Consider the following 16,892-nt stretch of genomic DNA (forward strand, 5'->3'; position numbering starts at 1 on the left):
AATATACTTACCCGATAATCATGATTTAATTGACCCACCCTTCCTCCCCATAGAGAACCAGTGGACCGAGGAAAAAATTGAGGTGGTGTTGACAAGAAGTACTGGAGTACCTGACCACAGATGGCGCTGTGGTGTTCACCCCCACCTGTATAGCGATCGCTGGCGTATCCCTTCCGTAGATTTCTGTCGGCAACAGAGTTGACAGCTACATGATTATCGGGTAAGTATATTCAAAAATTTATTTTACTAATGAAAATAACATTTTAATGGAATTAAATCTTGTGTTGATGGAGTGATTGCTTTAGAGAGTTTTTGAATGTGGAAGGTAGAGGAGAGGCAAAGCTGAGTGATGCAGTATTGAAATGATTAGTGTAAGTTTCAGAATGCTTTTGAAGAATGTTTTCAGAATGGAAGACACCAGGAGTTGATGGGGTTACGATTGATATCTGTTGTAATGGGACAATATTGTGATAGAGTGGTTCTTCTTCTTTAGATTGCCCGGAGCTTCTCTCCGGACAGGGGCTTTTTGACGGTGCGTCTAGCCCCCTAGGTGGTTGATAGAGTGATTGATCAGGTTTGTAAGGTACAGTATGTATGGGCAAGGGGAAGGGAATATCGTTACAGTGCACAAGGTAAAGATGATGTAGGAGACTTAGAATTTAAGTCATAATGTCACTTAGGAAAGTATTTGGAGGAAAGTATTTGGTAGTGATTTGATTGAGAGAGTAATAAATATAATAAAAGACCTTATAGAGTATGAATTTTCTAAGGTTAAAGAGGGTGAATAGTGTGTATGAAAACTCATTGTGACATGAACAGGGTGTGAACTTCGACCCACAGATTGAAAGTCATCAAAGCTACCACATCTATATCAAATATCCTCACTTTTGAATTTGATTTGTATACATGTTGGTTATGTATATACACTGCTTTCCCAACTAAGTTTGATATTTTGCTCTATTGGTGTAATAGCTTTACCCTTTATATATTAGTAAGAAAATATCCTATACTGTAGTATCTTAAAATGTTTATGTTATAAAGTTTGTTTTATTCATGCGTATTTTAGTGCAACTGGTTCTATTTAATGAGCATAGTGTATTTTTAAGTTTAAAGTATTTTTATGTATCCAAAACTGACAGGTTTATTGCTAAGCACCCTTATCATTAAAAATATAAAATTTGAGGGACCCTATTTTCGAAAAAAAAAAAAAAAAAAAAAACCTAATGGCGAAAGATACGAGTGGTTGGAAGTAGCCTGTAGCTAGAAATATTTTTTTCAAGTAGGCAGAGGAAGGGACAGAGAGACGATGTGAACGGATGCAAGCACCCTTATTATAAATCCTCAATTACTTATTCAGCAATTATTTCCATATTTATTTAATTGAATTTTTGAAATTTTTTGGATACAAGTTTCACTCCTAGAGCGTTATTTTTTTCCTCAGCCCAAAATGTCGTACCGAATACGCTCAAGCTGCTATACCAAGTCGATATTATTGTTATTGCGGCAAGCAAGAGGATCCAAAGTTTGACCCGTGGCTAGTGCCCCATTCGTGTGGAGAAACTTGCCGCAAACATCTCAAGCCAGAATGTGGTCATTCTTGTTTGATATTATGTCACCCAGGTATGTATTTAACGTGGATCTGCATGGTTTGACAGGTTGTTGGAATAAGAAATCATAGGAAGTGAATCCGAGTTAATGTGACGTAATGTTTAGTAAATATTTTGGTTTCATTGTTTATTTTCTAAATTTATTTTCTAAATATTGCTTCCTTATTCAGTTAGAATCTCAAAAAATCCTCAAAGATTAAATGTCTGGCCCTGAGTGTACTGTATAATTTTAACAGGTATCACATTATGTTTTCCTAGTAGCAATGATAGAGTAGCCTTGTATTGTCAAATATACTTCAAGATTCTAAATTGAGTCGGTGAAAAAATAATTTGTTGACATCTTTCTGCAGAGCCAAACACTAAACCAGAAGTCATGTTCCATGTTATGAAGAGCGCAGCATTTATTGGGGCAATTGGGGAGACATCATTTGTCATAGAGAGGGTTTTTTTCCTTCTTGATACACATTTATTTATTGTATAGGCTAATTTATAGATTGTTGTGGTCTTCATTGAACCATGAATTTTGATAGTTTTCATTTTTTATTTATTACACTGCTGCATTTACACCACATTGTTAGAATATGGTTTAATGTTTTTTGTAGAGCACTGATACTGGCATTTGCAAGGGCACTTTCAGTTTACGCTCATTTCTCACTCTGCCTACCTTACTGTAAATGGAAGTTAAATTTTGTGGGGAGAAATTATAAGACTACAAAATCTCTTGGCCTAAAATTCATATTTCTTCTCTTTAAGAGACATTGGCTTGAGTGGGTTCATCAAAATATTTTTTTATGTGCTTTGGCATTTTGATATAAAGAGTTATGTTTGTGCTGGCTGCCAACAAAGTTACAGAACCAATTTAATATTTCTTAGTATTTTTACCAATAATTGTATTCCGTAATTCTGGAGACACTTTATTCCTCATCCTCTGCTATATTTTGGAATAAAGGTTTCCTTTCATATTATCTATCTTCATCTACAATGCTGTTAAATAAAAGTTGTCTCATATTGGCTAACATCCTTCATTTTCAGTAAGGACTGTCTATGATTTTGTCACGAAGATACAGGTCATTTTCTATTCTTTAGATACAGTACTACAAATGTTGTGATTACTGTTATTATTTTCAGGAAGTTACAGTAACCAATTTTGTAATTTTGCAATTTCCAACAATCTTTACATTTTCATAATTACTTAACCCTTTTACCCCCAAAGGACGTACTGGTGCGTTTCACAAAACACATCCCTTTACCCCCATGGACGTATCGGTACGCCCCTGCAAAAAATGCTATTTACAATTTTTTTTTATTTTTTTGATAATTTTTTGAGAAAATTCAGGCATTTTCCAAGAGAATGAGACCAACCTGACCTCTCTATGACAAAAATTAAGGCTGTTAGAGCAATTTGAAAAATATATACTGTACTGCAAAATGTGCTTGAATAAAAAATAACCCTTGGAAATTTCCAAATAGCCTGGGGGTAAAAGGGTTAATGGTAATCGTGTCATTGAATGGCCTACCCAACATTAGTGCTAGGCCCTATGACCTAAATTTATGCCCATAATATTCTAATAAAGATTTTCTTTTAAGGTCCATGCCCGCCTTGCCCTTCAATGGTGAAAAACAAATGCTACTGTGGTCGTCAACCACCTCAAACACGCAGGTGTTCGGCCAAAGCCTGGTCATGCGGAAAAGCGTGTGGCCGTACATTAAGCTGCGGTCAGCATACCTGCGAAGAGCCGTGTCATGCAGACGAGTGTAAACCCTGCCCAAGACAAAGCCTTCAGCCATGTTTGTGTGGCAATAAAAAAACTATGAGGTTATGTGCAGATCCCTCTTGGAAGTGTGAAAAGGTAAGGTCATACAGTTCAGAGAACATAGGCTGGTGTTCAGGTATAGATTTTATAGTTAGCATAGGTTGGTGTTCAGGTATAGATTTTATAGTTAGCATAGGTTGGTGTTCAGGTATGGATTTTATAGTTAGCCATCAAATTAGCATACCACTGATTAGATTAATTCTCAGACTGTGGTTTCATGGTATTATTTAAAGATCATCTCTCTATAATTTTGATGAATAAACTTATGAAAGTAAGTAAAATCTTTGGTTCATAACGTTATCCAGGAAGTAAAAAGAAAATGCATCTAAATGAAAATTACAGTAAAAGGGCCCAAACGTACAAACATTTGACTTGAAAAAAATGGGAGATATAAACACAAATCCAACAGAAAATAACAAAGATAAGATAAAGAAATATTGTTATATAATAACATTATATCATTTAATACTTAAGCATAATGACATTAGTATTAATCAGATATTTATTTCATATGAAACCCTACAATTTATTAACTTTTGTGGCTGGAAATCGTTGCCATGGAATTCAGATTAGGCTTAAGCGGGGTATACACGATCGAACGGTTCGTCGAACCTGGATGACGAACCTGCCTGTCAAACGGTTCGAGGAGGTGAAGTCAGCCACTATTGCAAAAGGTTTGTGGACAGTGAAGCCCCGCCCACAAAAGTCAGGCGAAAACAGACTTTCTTTCGACGAGCGTGTTCGACAACTGAATACCCCGTTCACACGTTCGAACATCCCTTCAAACACTTGCCTGTCAAACCGCGTTCGAAAAACCGTTCTATCGTGTTAACCCGCCTGTACCCTGGGCCAAAATGTAACAAAACTAGACTTGCAAAGAACTTCCTGGAACCTATTAAGTTTCTAAGTTGAGGACTTTCTTACAAAATAAAATCCCTACCCATAATTATGTACTTTGCTCCTAAAGCCCTTGTTCTTTACTTTAGGTCTGCATGTTAGTTTTTGCAAAAAAAATTCACATTTTTAGGGTTTCTTAAGCATTTACAATTTTTTTCTTACTTCATATGTGTTTATGTAGAGCTCATTTTCCATAGACATAAAACCGAGAGATGATTGTAGAAAATATCTTTGTGATATACATCACTCCTGAGATAACATGATATTATTGATTTTCTTTGCCTTAGGTTTGCAATAAGGTTTATACTTGCGGCCATCACGAGTGCAAGAAGGTTTGTCACGGTGGGGAATGCGGCAAATGTCCTTCTAGCGGGCCTCGCACGTGTCCGTGTGGCAAAACATCACATATATTACCATGTACCGAGAAGATTCCCGGTTGTGGAGATACATGTGGAAAACAGCTGGCTTGTGGCATGCACTACTGTGCAGACCGTTGCCACAAGGGAAGCTGTGCCGCAGTAAGTAGTGACGTTTCAAGTAATGTTTATTTTTATTGTATTTGGGTATGGGTAATAAGCAATCTTTTTACACATAATTTACACATCTGCATAACTGTGCTGCGATACTTATACATTTGGTATTATTATTTACAAGGGAATTTTATTATTTCAATGAAACTACCTGGGATTCATGTTATACATTATTCATTCAAAGAAGAAAGAGGATGATGGAGGTCACTCTTGTGCACTACCTTAGATCTTAATCAACCACTTTTTCATTTGCCATTATTTTCTTTCATCACACTGCTGAATAGTCTTTTAGGATAGTACTAGAATTTAATCCATCCTCTATCTATTAAAATTATTTTAATTTCAATGTATTCCAAAATACACTTAATATATGAAACTTATATTTTTTTATAGTGTCTTCAGTTTTGTGTAAAGAAATGTCGATGTGGTGCCAGAGAAAAGGAGATGGCCTGTAGTAAAGAATTTACTTGTGAAATCAAGTGTAAGAATATCAAGGATTGCAGACGTCATAATTGTAATAGGAAGGTACAGTATATGAATTTAGAAGTATTTATTTTATAAATTAATTTTTTTTGTTAATAATAGTTCAATTATACAGAGTATTTTTTGACTTACGTGTAATTTATTAATGAGAAAGCGATGTGTTCAAAGTTTATAAATGAGAAAAAGTGCTGTGTCTAGCACTCGGTTATTACTAATGTGTCATCGTATTAAGAAATCAGTACTGGGGAAATTTGTTTTTGAGATTTTTAGCATTTTTAATGTTTTATCTCATGAAAGACCAGGAATTTTAGTGTTAATTCACTCTAACCTTTCTTGATCCCTAAACTTTCAAGGACCTATGGTTAAGAACTAGTTCTTTTATGCAGTGACTTTTCACTGTATATTTTGGTTTTTACTTTGTTTTAGAAATTGTCTTCTAATGTAGCATTTTTTAACAGACGTACCATATTGGTTTTAACTGTTAATGCATTGTGAATGACTTTATTTTGCATTGTGAATGACTTTATTTTCAGTGCTGCGAAGGCAACTGCCCTCCGTGTGACCACGTGTGTGGACGAACTTTAAGTTGTCGAAATCATAAATGCAAGAGTCGATGCCACCCTGGACCTTGTTACCCCTGCTCTCTAACCCATACCATAAGTTGCAGCTGCAAAGCTACAAATATTACTGTCCCTTGTGGGAGAGAAAAGGATACTTTACCCCCAAAATGCACAAAACTATGCAGGTTTGTAACCATTTGCCAGTCTTAAGCTTATCGATTCTTAAATGCAAGGCTATTTTTACGGGGGAGGGTGGGCTGTGGCACCCTAGCAGTACCAGCTGAACTCGGTTGAGTCCCTTGTTAGGCTGGGAGGAACGTAGAGAGTAGAGGTCCCCCTTTTTGTTTTTGTTTCATTTGTTGATGTTGGCTACCCCCCAAAATTGGGGGAAGTGCCTTGGTATATGTATGTATGTATTTTTACTGAAAAGAAGTTATGACTGATAATGTTCCAGTTTCATCTCAAAATTACAAGCCTTGGCACTCTTCTCCATTTCCTTATTTATGTAGAGTAATATGTTTGCTTATAAAAAGCAGGATAGGATAGTTATGGAAGGAAGTCTTTACTCAATCAGACTTTTATAATAATTTTGTGCATATGTTAAACAAGATATCATTTCTGCAAGATTTATATAAAGGTTACAATTGTAAATAATATTCATTATTCCATTATTTAATTCTGATTTATAGAAAGAGGCTTACTTTAAGGAAAATATTACTGAGAATATTGGAACCAAGAAACTTGTTGTAGAGATATATACACAAAGAACTGAAAAGGAACCTGTTGTAACATTAAAAGTGGGACATTATAGTAAAATTAATTCAGCAATCAAATATGTAGGTAATCTGTGAGTTTCTGCAGTCATTGTCCTACTACTTCCACAGGTACAGCAGTAATTTTAAAAAGCCTAAATATATGAATAAAGACTGATTATTATTAAGACCAGCACACATAGGAGGGAGTTACTCTTGCAGTTTCAACTCTAATCAATCCATATTTACTCAACACAGGAAACCACCAGCTTGTCATCATCCAGCACGAGCAAAACATAAATGTCACAGCGGAGAATGCCCCCAGTGTCGAATGATATGTAGCCTTAATTTGAATTGTGGTCACATTTGCCCTGCACCATGTCATGATGCTGTACCTGTCAAGGTAAGTTACGTATCTTCTACATTGTCATTTACATTGAGATTTTAAGCTTTTCGTGTTTTGGAGGAAGTTTTAGGCATTTCAAGTTATTTGAGGGAAGCTTTAAGGTTCTTGGTAAGTCATTATGTTCTTGAAGAACAGTCAATTGTCTAGGATCCTGGGTTTTTTATTTATTATAATTCTTATTATATAGTATTGGTAGCACACACATTTGAACAGAAACATTTTTGCAGAATTGAATACTTTTAGACTAACAATATTATTGATATTACTGTATTATAGACATCGAGATGTCTTATTTACTTTAACTAAAGACATAATAGCTACCTGAGGTCTTTTTTCCATAATCCTGCTTTTAACTACCCTGGGCTTCCTCCAGTAGACACATGAATGGGCAATACCTCACTACATATTTAACCTCTTGCGTCTTATCTACCTTGTTAACGGTCAACGACCAGTCCAGCTATCTCCAGAGCATAAGATTAGAAGTTTGTCGTTCTGTAATAAATTCTATTTGCTTTGTATTTCAGATTGTAAGTCACAAAAAACGTGCTGGTCCTTGGGAACCCGTAGAAGGGCCACGCATTGAAATTCAAAAGAAGCCCTGTCCTCCATGTAAGGTTAGTAGTTTTGTTGATTCGTTTCCAGCGTGCTATTTTTACATTGGGTCATACATTTCAAATTAAAATTTGTCTAAAAAAAAAAAAAAGGCTAATGAATTTTTATAAGCCTATGGATACCATGTGAAGTGAAGATTCACTTTGAAGAGGTGCTGTTTTAGGTTAATGCTGTAAGTGTCTTTTATGCAGTACATATTACTTGTACTGAAGGTGTTTGGTAGGGGCCATTTGGTGACAGTTAAATTGCGTTTTAGCTTTCACCTAATAATAAAACCCTAAATTTAGGCTCCACTAGCAAATAGTGAGCTGTCCCAATAGTATTTTAATCTATTATTGGATTATTGGTAAGAGACTGTCCTTAATAGACATTTATTCAAGGTAATTCTAATCCCCGTGCTCAGCAGTTGATACTTGAATTCTAAGCTTATAGTATTTTTGCCATGCTGTTAATAATTGATTGAGAAATGAGATTGCTGCCTGAGAATTTTTTTTTTACTGAAATTGTGTTGCTGAATATAATAATAGAGGGGTTATAATTTTTAGCTGATTTTTCACATATTTGTGCAGGCATTGCACCAAATGCATTTGTGTCAATTTTCTCGATGCAAGATTGAGGTGAATTGCACAGAATTTCTAAAGAGGGTTGACATGATGCCAATAAGTTATTGTAAGTACATTAAACTGATGCCTTTACAATTTTCTTCTTAAAGGGTTCATACATATTCAACATCACTTTTATCCTGACGACTTTCTCAGATGTCAGAGCCCCCTATTTATGGATAAATACATTGGTCACATACATACATACATATACCAAGGCATTTCCCCCAATTTTGAGGGGTATCCGACATCAAACAAATGAAACAAAAAAGGGGACGTCTCCTCTCTATGTTCCTCCCACCCTGACAAGGGACTCAACCGAGTTTGGCTGGTACTGCTCGGGTGGCACAGCCCACCCTCCCACATTATCCACCACAGATAAAGCTTCATAAGATTGGATTCTCTGTTTTATCCTTAATCCTATTAATCAGTACTCTACCATACACTTTTCCAACTACACTCAACAAACTAATACCCCTTGAATTACAACACTCATGCACATCTCCCTGACCCTTGTATAGTGGTACAATACAAGCACAAACCCAATCTATTGTTACCATTAACAACACAAAACACATATTAAACAATCTCACCATCCATTCAAGTACAGTCACACCCCCTTCCTTCAACATCTCAGCTCTCACACCATCCATACCAGATGCTTTTCCTACTCACGTTTCATCTAGTGCCCTCCTCACTTCCTCTCTTGTAATCTCTCTCATTCTCATCTCCCATCAATGGCACCTCAACACCTGCAACAGCAATTATATCTGCCTCCCTATTATCCTCAACGTTCAGTAAACTTTCAAAATATTCCGGCCATCTTTTCCTTGCCTCCTCTCCTTTTAACAACCTTCTATTTCCATCTTTCACTGTCTCTTCAATTCTTGAGTCAGCCTTCCTTACTCTCTTCACTTCTTTCCAAAACTACTTCTTATTCTCTTCATATGAATGACCAATCCCTGACCCCACCTCAGGTCAGCTGCCCTCTTTGCCTCACGTACCTTGCGCTTTACTTCCACATTTTTCTCTCTATATATTTCATACTTCTCTATACTATTACTCTGCAGCCATTCTTCAAAAGCCCTCTTTTTCTCTTCCACTATTGTAAGCATATGAAACTGATGCCTTTACAATTTTCTTCTTAAAGGGTTTACACATATTCAACATAGGGGTGGCAGTCACTTATATCCTGTCGACTTTTCCAGAAGTCAAGATCCCCTATTTATGGATAAATACATTGGTAAACAAAATTATGCTGTATTGAACATCCTTTGGGTTTCTGTAGTCAATCAGCTCATGTTCAGGTATTTTTTATAGCAGTTTCCTTACGGGTAAGTAGGGAGGTTTTATTGTAGATGCAAAGTGATTGTTTTTGTTGGACTTTTTTCACATTCATTTGATGTTTTTTGGTTGAACAGACAAGTAAATAAATATCTCAAAATTCTTGATTTTAGGTTCCAGTACCAACAACTTGTTTTGGTAATCACGAGACAGTAGATTGGCGTTGCTGTGACATCCGCCCCCATTCTTGTGGCCGGAAGTGTGGACGAGCATTAGCTTGCACCAATCATACGTGCGCTCGTGAATGTCATGTTGTTGAAGGAGCAGTTAATGTAAAGGACGCTGGGAAGAACTGTGCACCGTGTGATAAACTCTGTTCCAAAGTAAGTTGATATTCTTGGTGTCTGGGGTAATATACAAGAAACTTTAGCTTTATTCCTTTGGTTTATATGGTTATGAGGAATAATGAAGATAATTTTGCACAGTAGTTTTGTTTTTCTTATTTATGTTATATCAATTTTTATGGAAATCTACGAAGAAGTTTCCTGAAATATTGACGATTTCAGTAATGAGAGTAATTCATTTTCTTTGAAATCTGCATGATTATATACAGGTAGAAATCATAGTTCAACCAATGCAATTGCTTTCTGACAATTAATTATTGGATCATAAAAAGAAATATATGACTAATAAAGGCCATGTATGTCAAATGCTCGTGTAAACACAAATTCACACGTCAAAACATTGCCATATTCCTATTGCCTTGGTAAACTAAGATAACAGTTTTGGTATATAATTTCAATCATGTAGTGCTTTGTGAGTATAATTATTTCTTTATATCTCCCCGGATGTTCATATTGCTTCTCTAAAAGCCCAGTTTATCAACATTCAGCCGTAACTTAAAAGGAAACAATGAAATAAAAACTACAAGTATTAAACACTCAAAATAAAATATACTAAGAAGAGTAACAACATTGAATTATGATCTTTCATACATAAACTATAAAATCTAAAAAAAATAGGGGAGAGAAATGAGATAGAACAGCGTGCCAGAGTGTACCCTCAAGCAAGAGAACTCTAATCCAAGGCAGTGGAAGGTCATGGTACCTAAGCTCATATACTTGTCCACTCTCCTCCCAACTGAGTTAGGATGTCAAGAGGATAGTGAATAGTTTGATTTCAAAACTGAAATAACAGAGTACCTAATGCTACTGTCACATTAGAACTAGAGGCATGTGTCCATTGATAAGAAACAAAAGGGGAATTTATTTTTTTTATTTTAAGGATAAATGTCAATTAACTGAGCATCTGGGAAAAAAGCAATATGAAAATCAGGTGAGTATAGAAATAAATTTATAATTTTTATTGCCATTTAATGGCATTAAACTTTCGTGAATCACAAGAAACGTGTATCATTAGACACAAATGTAAAGCTTCAAATACAGTACCATTACCAATGCATACTGTACTAAGAAAAAAAAAGGTATTACAAAAGTCTTGGAAAATCCTGCTTTTGAATGAACTACAGTACATTTCCAAGTATTGTATTTGCCAAAAGACAGGTGGATATATTTCAGCCTCCAACAGGAAAATAACGATTATGGTTTCTATTTTGTTGGGTAGCATCAGTCAACCAATATTAAGGTGGTATTCTAGTAGCGTACGCAGGCCAGTTAAGATTCGTAAATACCATGGTTTATTTGATTTACTGACAACTACTTTATAGTTTAACCATTTTACCCCCAGGCTATTTGGAAATTTCCAACCCTTAACCCCCAGGGGTTATTTTTTTCAAGCACATTTTGCCGTGTATTTTTTTCAAATTGCTCTAACAGCCTTAATTTTTGTCATAGAGAGGGCAGGTTGGTCTCATTCTCTTGGAAAATGCCTGAAGTTTCTCAAAAAATTATCAAAAATATGCAAAAATAATTTTAAATAGTTTTTTGCTAGGACGTACCGGTACATCCAATGGTGTAAAGGGATGAGTTTTGTGAAACATACCAGTAAGGGGTAAAAGGGTTAATAACATCAAGTGAACACGCTTCTTCATGGAAAGAAGTAAACTTTCATAATTGATAATAAAGAAATTGTTAACAAGCCATAACACCTCCTAAATGGTTTGGCACTGAAGCTCAGACCCTTATCTTTTTGGACATTTTACTCGCATCATTGTAGCACAAATATCTTACGAGATAAGAATTTACAATATATATTACTGTATGGTTAACTAAATTTCCCTACCATTGATATATAATGTTATATATTTTATAAAATTTTCATATGTAAATATTAATTAAGGGCTGTAAGTTATGTCATATGGCGCTGAAGGGAATAGAAATGGCGTACGTAAAGTACATCATTATAACTTAAATTAATACAGTGCATATTTCCAAAATTCCTATCTATCCACTATATTTGTTCAAATGCATTGCATATATAACTTTCTTTTTTTTACAGCCTCGCCCAAAGGGTTGTAGTCACGTGTGTGGAATCCCCTGTCATCCTGGGAAATGTTCTTTCTGCAAACAGCTGGTCAAACTGAAATGTCACTGTGGACTCAATAATCTGTATGTTGAGTGTCACACTCTAAATACTGCTGTTGAAGATGACAAGGAGACATTGTGCAGCTGTAGAAATCACTGCAATAAATCAGTAAGTTTTACATTTAAAATTCTTCAACCCTTTTATCCCCAGGCTATTTGGAACTTTCCAACCCTTTACCCCCAGGGGTTATTTTTTTTTTCAAGCACATTTTGCAATCTAATTTATTTAAATTTGGAACTTTCCAACCCTTTACCCCCAGGGGTTATTTTTTTTTTCAAGCACATTTTGCAATATAATTTATTTAAATTGCTCTAACAGCCTCAATTTTCATCATAGAGAGGTCAGGTTGGTCTCATTCTCTTGGGAAATGCCTGAAGTTTCTCATAAAATTATCAAAAATATGCAAAAAAAAAATAAATAATATGAACAGCAGTTTTTTGCCAGGACGTACTGGTACGTCCATGGGGGTAAAGGGATGGGTTTTGTGAAACGTACCAGTACGTCCTTTGGGGGTATAAGGGTTAAATAGAAATGTTTTTTTTTTTTTTTTTTTTTTTTTTTTTTTTTTTTTTTTTTAGATAGCATTGGTATTTCCTCCAATAACTTCATGTGGTATAGTTTTGGGTTCAAGAATTTTTGATTACAGTAAATGAGGTGAAATATTCTTGGCATATTAATCCTTTTACCCCCAGACTTTTTGGAAATTTCCAACCCTTAACCCCCAGGGGGTTATTTTTTTCCCTGCACATTTTGCAGTATATTTTTTTCAAATTGCTCTAACAGCCTTAATTTTTGTCAGAGAGAGGTCAGGTTGGTCTCATTCTCTTGGAAAATGCCTGAATTTTCTAAAAAAATTATAAGAAATATGAAAAAAAAATTCTTATAGCATTTTTTTGCAAGGACGTACTGGTACGTCCATGGGAGTAAAGGGATGGCTTTTGTGAAACGTACCAGTACATCCTTTTGGGGGTAAAAGGGTTAAATAGACTTGTGAATGTGCTCTACTGAAATTATAATACACTAGTAATTCTCACTCAAGATGTGGAGTAATCTAATTCTTAATGAATGAAATGTCATTTCAGATATCATGTGGTCACAGGTGCATGAAAGAATGTCACAGTGGCCCATGCAGCGACCCAGCAAGTTGTCGTAAACGAATCACCATACGATGTCCTTGCAAACGGATGAAGAAAGAGGCTGTGTGTCACTTGGTGATGTCAGGTCAAGTTAAATTAGAATGCGATGACATTTGCAAGGAAAAGGTAAAGTATTCAGTTTGTATTAGATAGTGCTTTATAGTGAAAAATTTGGACTGTACAGTACTTGAAAACAGATTCACAAATTTTGAAAGGAAATTTCTATTTTTCTTAACTGGAACTCAGTTGTTAAAATGTATAACAATGCTCTGGTAGTTACTGGCTGGTGGTGGGAAAGCCACACCCCTCAGGTTTGTATAATTAGGAAAATTAGAAATTAGTTTAAAATTGTGTCATTTGTTCTTACACAGATACAAACTTTTGTCTTTTAATAGAAGACTTATTCTTCAGAGGGAAGAAGTTCCTATAACTAACTGGCTAGTTTACTTTTCCGGGAATGTCTAAGCACCTTGGTCCTGCATAAGAGCAAAAGTGGCAACTCCTGGCAGTTGTCTAATAACTTGGATGTGAAGATAAGGCTGGCGTAAGGCTAAGTTACTGTAATGAAGTGGTATACATTCAAGGAAAATCTTACATCTGTAGACGTATGCTAAATATTTGGTCATCATTGTCATATGATAACATGGTTGCTTACATTTATACTTCCTCCCCTCATTTTGAAGGATGGGAGAGGTACTTCTAAACTAAATCATATTGCTAAGAAAAGTGGCTCGATCATGTGGCTTACCATTGCTAAGAAAAGTTGCTCGATCTTGCGGCTTGCCCATATCGATCATTCGGTTTAGTGAATAACCGCTTGACTGCTGCACACCAAGGAAGGGGAAGAATAGAGAGGTAAAAGGCCAGTTGATCTTACCTCTTATTTTGACGACACCTAACTTAGACAAGGTGTTTTCTTGTCCCTTGAGGGAGCTTTGCATTTCCTACAATATCTGTCGAGTCCCTACCACTGTTTCGAGGATACAGGTATCCAGTAACCTCCGAAGGTTTGTCCGTTGCTATTGGATTACAGTACTGTCTTTGTGAAAAGCACCTCTTGATAGGTTCTTCCTGCGAGCAGATTTGATATTCTGGCTTCGTGTTATCGAATCCAGGGTGGTCCTCTAGTTATCTTGTGAGATTGTAGCAAGAAACCAGAAAGATAAAGTTTTTAAGATCTCTCTCCTTAATTCATCCAGTACAGAAGGAAGAGTTGCAGTGCCTCCCCCCAAAACAGGAAGGCAAGTTATTCTGGTCCCTGCTACTCAACTCTAGAGAGAAGAGATGAAGGGTGGTTGGACTGATGGCCACCTGGATTCTAAGTCCTGGCCTTAAACTTCCAAACTAAGGTGATGGAGATCTTTTTCTATCCTTCAGAATGACTAGTGATATTGAAAAAGATACGGCGTTTCCTATTTGTTTTGCCTGGGCTACCCCGGGCTGGTAAAAGTCTTTTGTTCCCAGACTTTGAATTATTGTGAGAAGTGAAGCATGTCACTCGACCAAAGCCAGGTGTCCCCTGGACGCTTACCATGGAAGCAGCTTCCATGCTGGCACATCTGGAAGACGAGATCATAGTCTTTCCATCGATGTCCCTAGAGTCAGGGTTGTAAATGCGTCATCAATAGTTCGAGGGGAAGGACTGGATTCCACGGGTGTATTGAATCCCTTCTGCCTAGAGAGTGCCGAGGGTAGATTTTTGTTAGAATAGCTTACTCTGAGAGAATTCTCCTTGAAACTTGTACATCTCCATTCTCAATTTCCTCAAGAGCTAGTTAAGACCAGGAAAATACCAAGGAGGTTCTTGAGCCTTGTATAGCCCAAAATAATTAGTTAATGGAGGTCTTGACTGGAGCAGCCCTGGAAGCTTCCCCTAAGCTATTCATTTGCCTGATAATGGCAGGCATCTTGCGGAAGGTTGATTTAGATTCAGGGTTTTTTTTTCTGCTTCTGTTTGAGCATCTGAGTCCTGAGTAATAGGATCCAAACATGTCGACTCATCTCCCAAAAGTGGGTCGCCAAGGGTCAACCGGTTACCTTCCTAGTTCTGATAAAGAACCTGGTCAGTATTTCAAATAGCAGAATGCCACGTTAGCCCCCCTCCTCCTGGAGGTATTATTTGATCTCATGCGAGCCTTGGATGAATGGTAGAAGAACTGGATCGCTGCAGGGCACAAGTGTTCACTCCGGGAGAACCTGTGGACTGTTCACCTTAGGTTGCCTTTCTAAAGTTGAGGAGCTACTTTAGTCAGGTCTGGCATGATTGCAAATGGAAGATCGCTCACCAACAGGAGAGTTCTATCAAACAGGTAGGTACTTATACCTAGGGGAACTAATGTGTTCCATCCCTTTTGTCTTTCCCGATGAGGGCGAGAGGGCAGGCGAGTGCTTTTAGTCAGGGGCAGCATTAGCACACACAGGCAGTTTGGTTGGCAAGTTCTTGTGAACATTATGAACAATAGCACACGAGGGTGTGTGTGTGGACAGGAGCATACGCTTCTCCAGTAGTGTAAATGTCCAGGTTCGCTATCGCTACTAGGCGAGCGTTGCATAGGAATTTACCCGCACTTGCACTTGGGCACTAAATGACCTCCACAACCCAGCAGTGCGACACGTGATCAACAAATACGAGGAGAAAAATATTCTCTATGATGGAAGTCTATACATCAAAATAACTCTTATGATGATGATGCATTAGTCGAGCACAAAAAGTAAGCTTCAAGTATTATGAACGACGGGGGCATTATGTATTACATAAGGTCACTATTACTTAATCTTTCTTGGAGGTAAGTGCATTAATGAATTCCAATGCTTTTCTGTCCTTCAAAGTAACACCGCAATATCTCTAGGCAATGGGTGGTAATCCTTGTATGAAAACAGTCATCACTAAGTATAACAGACATAGTCGGTGTTTAAACTGTCACAAAAGTGGGTGCGCTCATTTTGTTGAAGGTACGCCAATTTTCACAATTCTATAAAAAGAGGATATACAGTGCAGTAATTATAAGAGGAATTAATCTTAAATTTTTATATATGACCAACTACAACTTACTGAACATGTATAGGTATCAATACCTCATTATAAATTTATATTTTCAGGCTGAAGAAAAAAGAAGAGAAGAGGAGGAGGAATTAAAGAGGAAAGACTCAGAAAGCTCAGAAAAGCTTCCCGAGGGACGAAAACACAAAAAGAAGAACCGAAAACAGGTTGAGGCTGAAGTTGTGGAATCACAGTGGATTAACAATAAGTGGATTAGACTTAGTATTTTCATACTGATTTTAAATGTTTTAATATATTGTATTTTCTATTGGAATGAATAGTGTAATTTGGAGTTTGAAAATTCTTGCAATAATGGTGTTTGTACAAAAATTGTTTCCTTTTCCTGGAAATGTAAAATATAGGGTTTCTGCTTGACATTGTATTCCTAAGTAAGAGTATATCTTAACAAGTTGAATTTATACATACCGGTAAATACTATACTTTTATCATTAAACTTGATGAATTGGGGACTGCTAATTCATTCCATAATAATTACTAAAACCAATATTGGAGATTACATAAAAACTTTATTCTTAAAAAACAAGAACTAGAAATCATGTACATTATTTACAAAAACAAAGTTCAGATTTTTACAACAAATCTATTCCATTTATCCATGGCATTT

At 36.3% G+C, this 16,892-nt stretch overlaps 1 protein-coding gene across 1 annotated transcript in view; it reads left to right on the forward strand.

Moving 5' to 3' along the window:
• Positions 1–16,597, forward strand: part of LOC137634935 (NF-X1-type zinc finger protein NFXL1-like) — a 37,689-nt gene extending 21,092 nt beyond the window's left edge. The window contains exons 6-16 of the mRNA XM_068367499.1: positions 1,442–1,620; positions 3,195–3,457; positions 4,606–4,836; positions 5,242–5,373; positions 5,865–6,076; positions 6,902–7,046; positions 7,574–7,663; positions 9,721–9,930; positions 12,005–12,199; positions 13,174–13,353; positions 16,327–16,597. Of these exons, the coding sequence (XP_068223600.1) occupies positions 1,442–1,620; positions 3,195–3,457; positions 4,606–4,836; positions 5,242–5,373; positions 5,865–6,076; positions 6,902–7,046; positions 7,574–7,663; positions 9,721–9,930; positions 12,005–12,199; positions 13,174–13,353; positions 16,327–16,548 (2,059 nt within the window). The 3' untranslated portion in view covers positions 16,549–16,597. The remainder of the gene's footprint in view (positions 1–1,441; positions 1,621–3,194; positions 3,458–4,605; positions 4,837–5,241; positions 5,374–5,864; positions 6,077–6,901; positions 7,047–7,573; positions 7,664–9,720; positions 9,931–12,004; positions 12,200–13,173; positions 13,354–16,326) is intronic.
• Positions 16,598–16,892: the final 295 nt, after the last annotated feature.

This window comes from Palaemon carinicauda, chromosome 45 (genome assembly GCF_036898095.1).
Source record: "Palaemon carinicauda isolate YSFRI2023 chromosome 45, ASM3689809v2, whole genome shotgun sequence".
Lineage (NCBI taxonomy): Eukaryota > Metazoa > Arthropoda > Malacostraca > Decapoda > Palaemonidae > Palaemon > Palaemon carinicauda.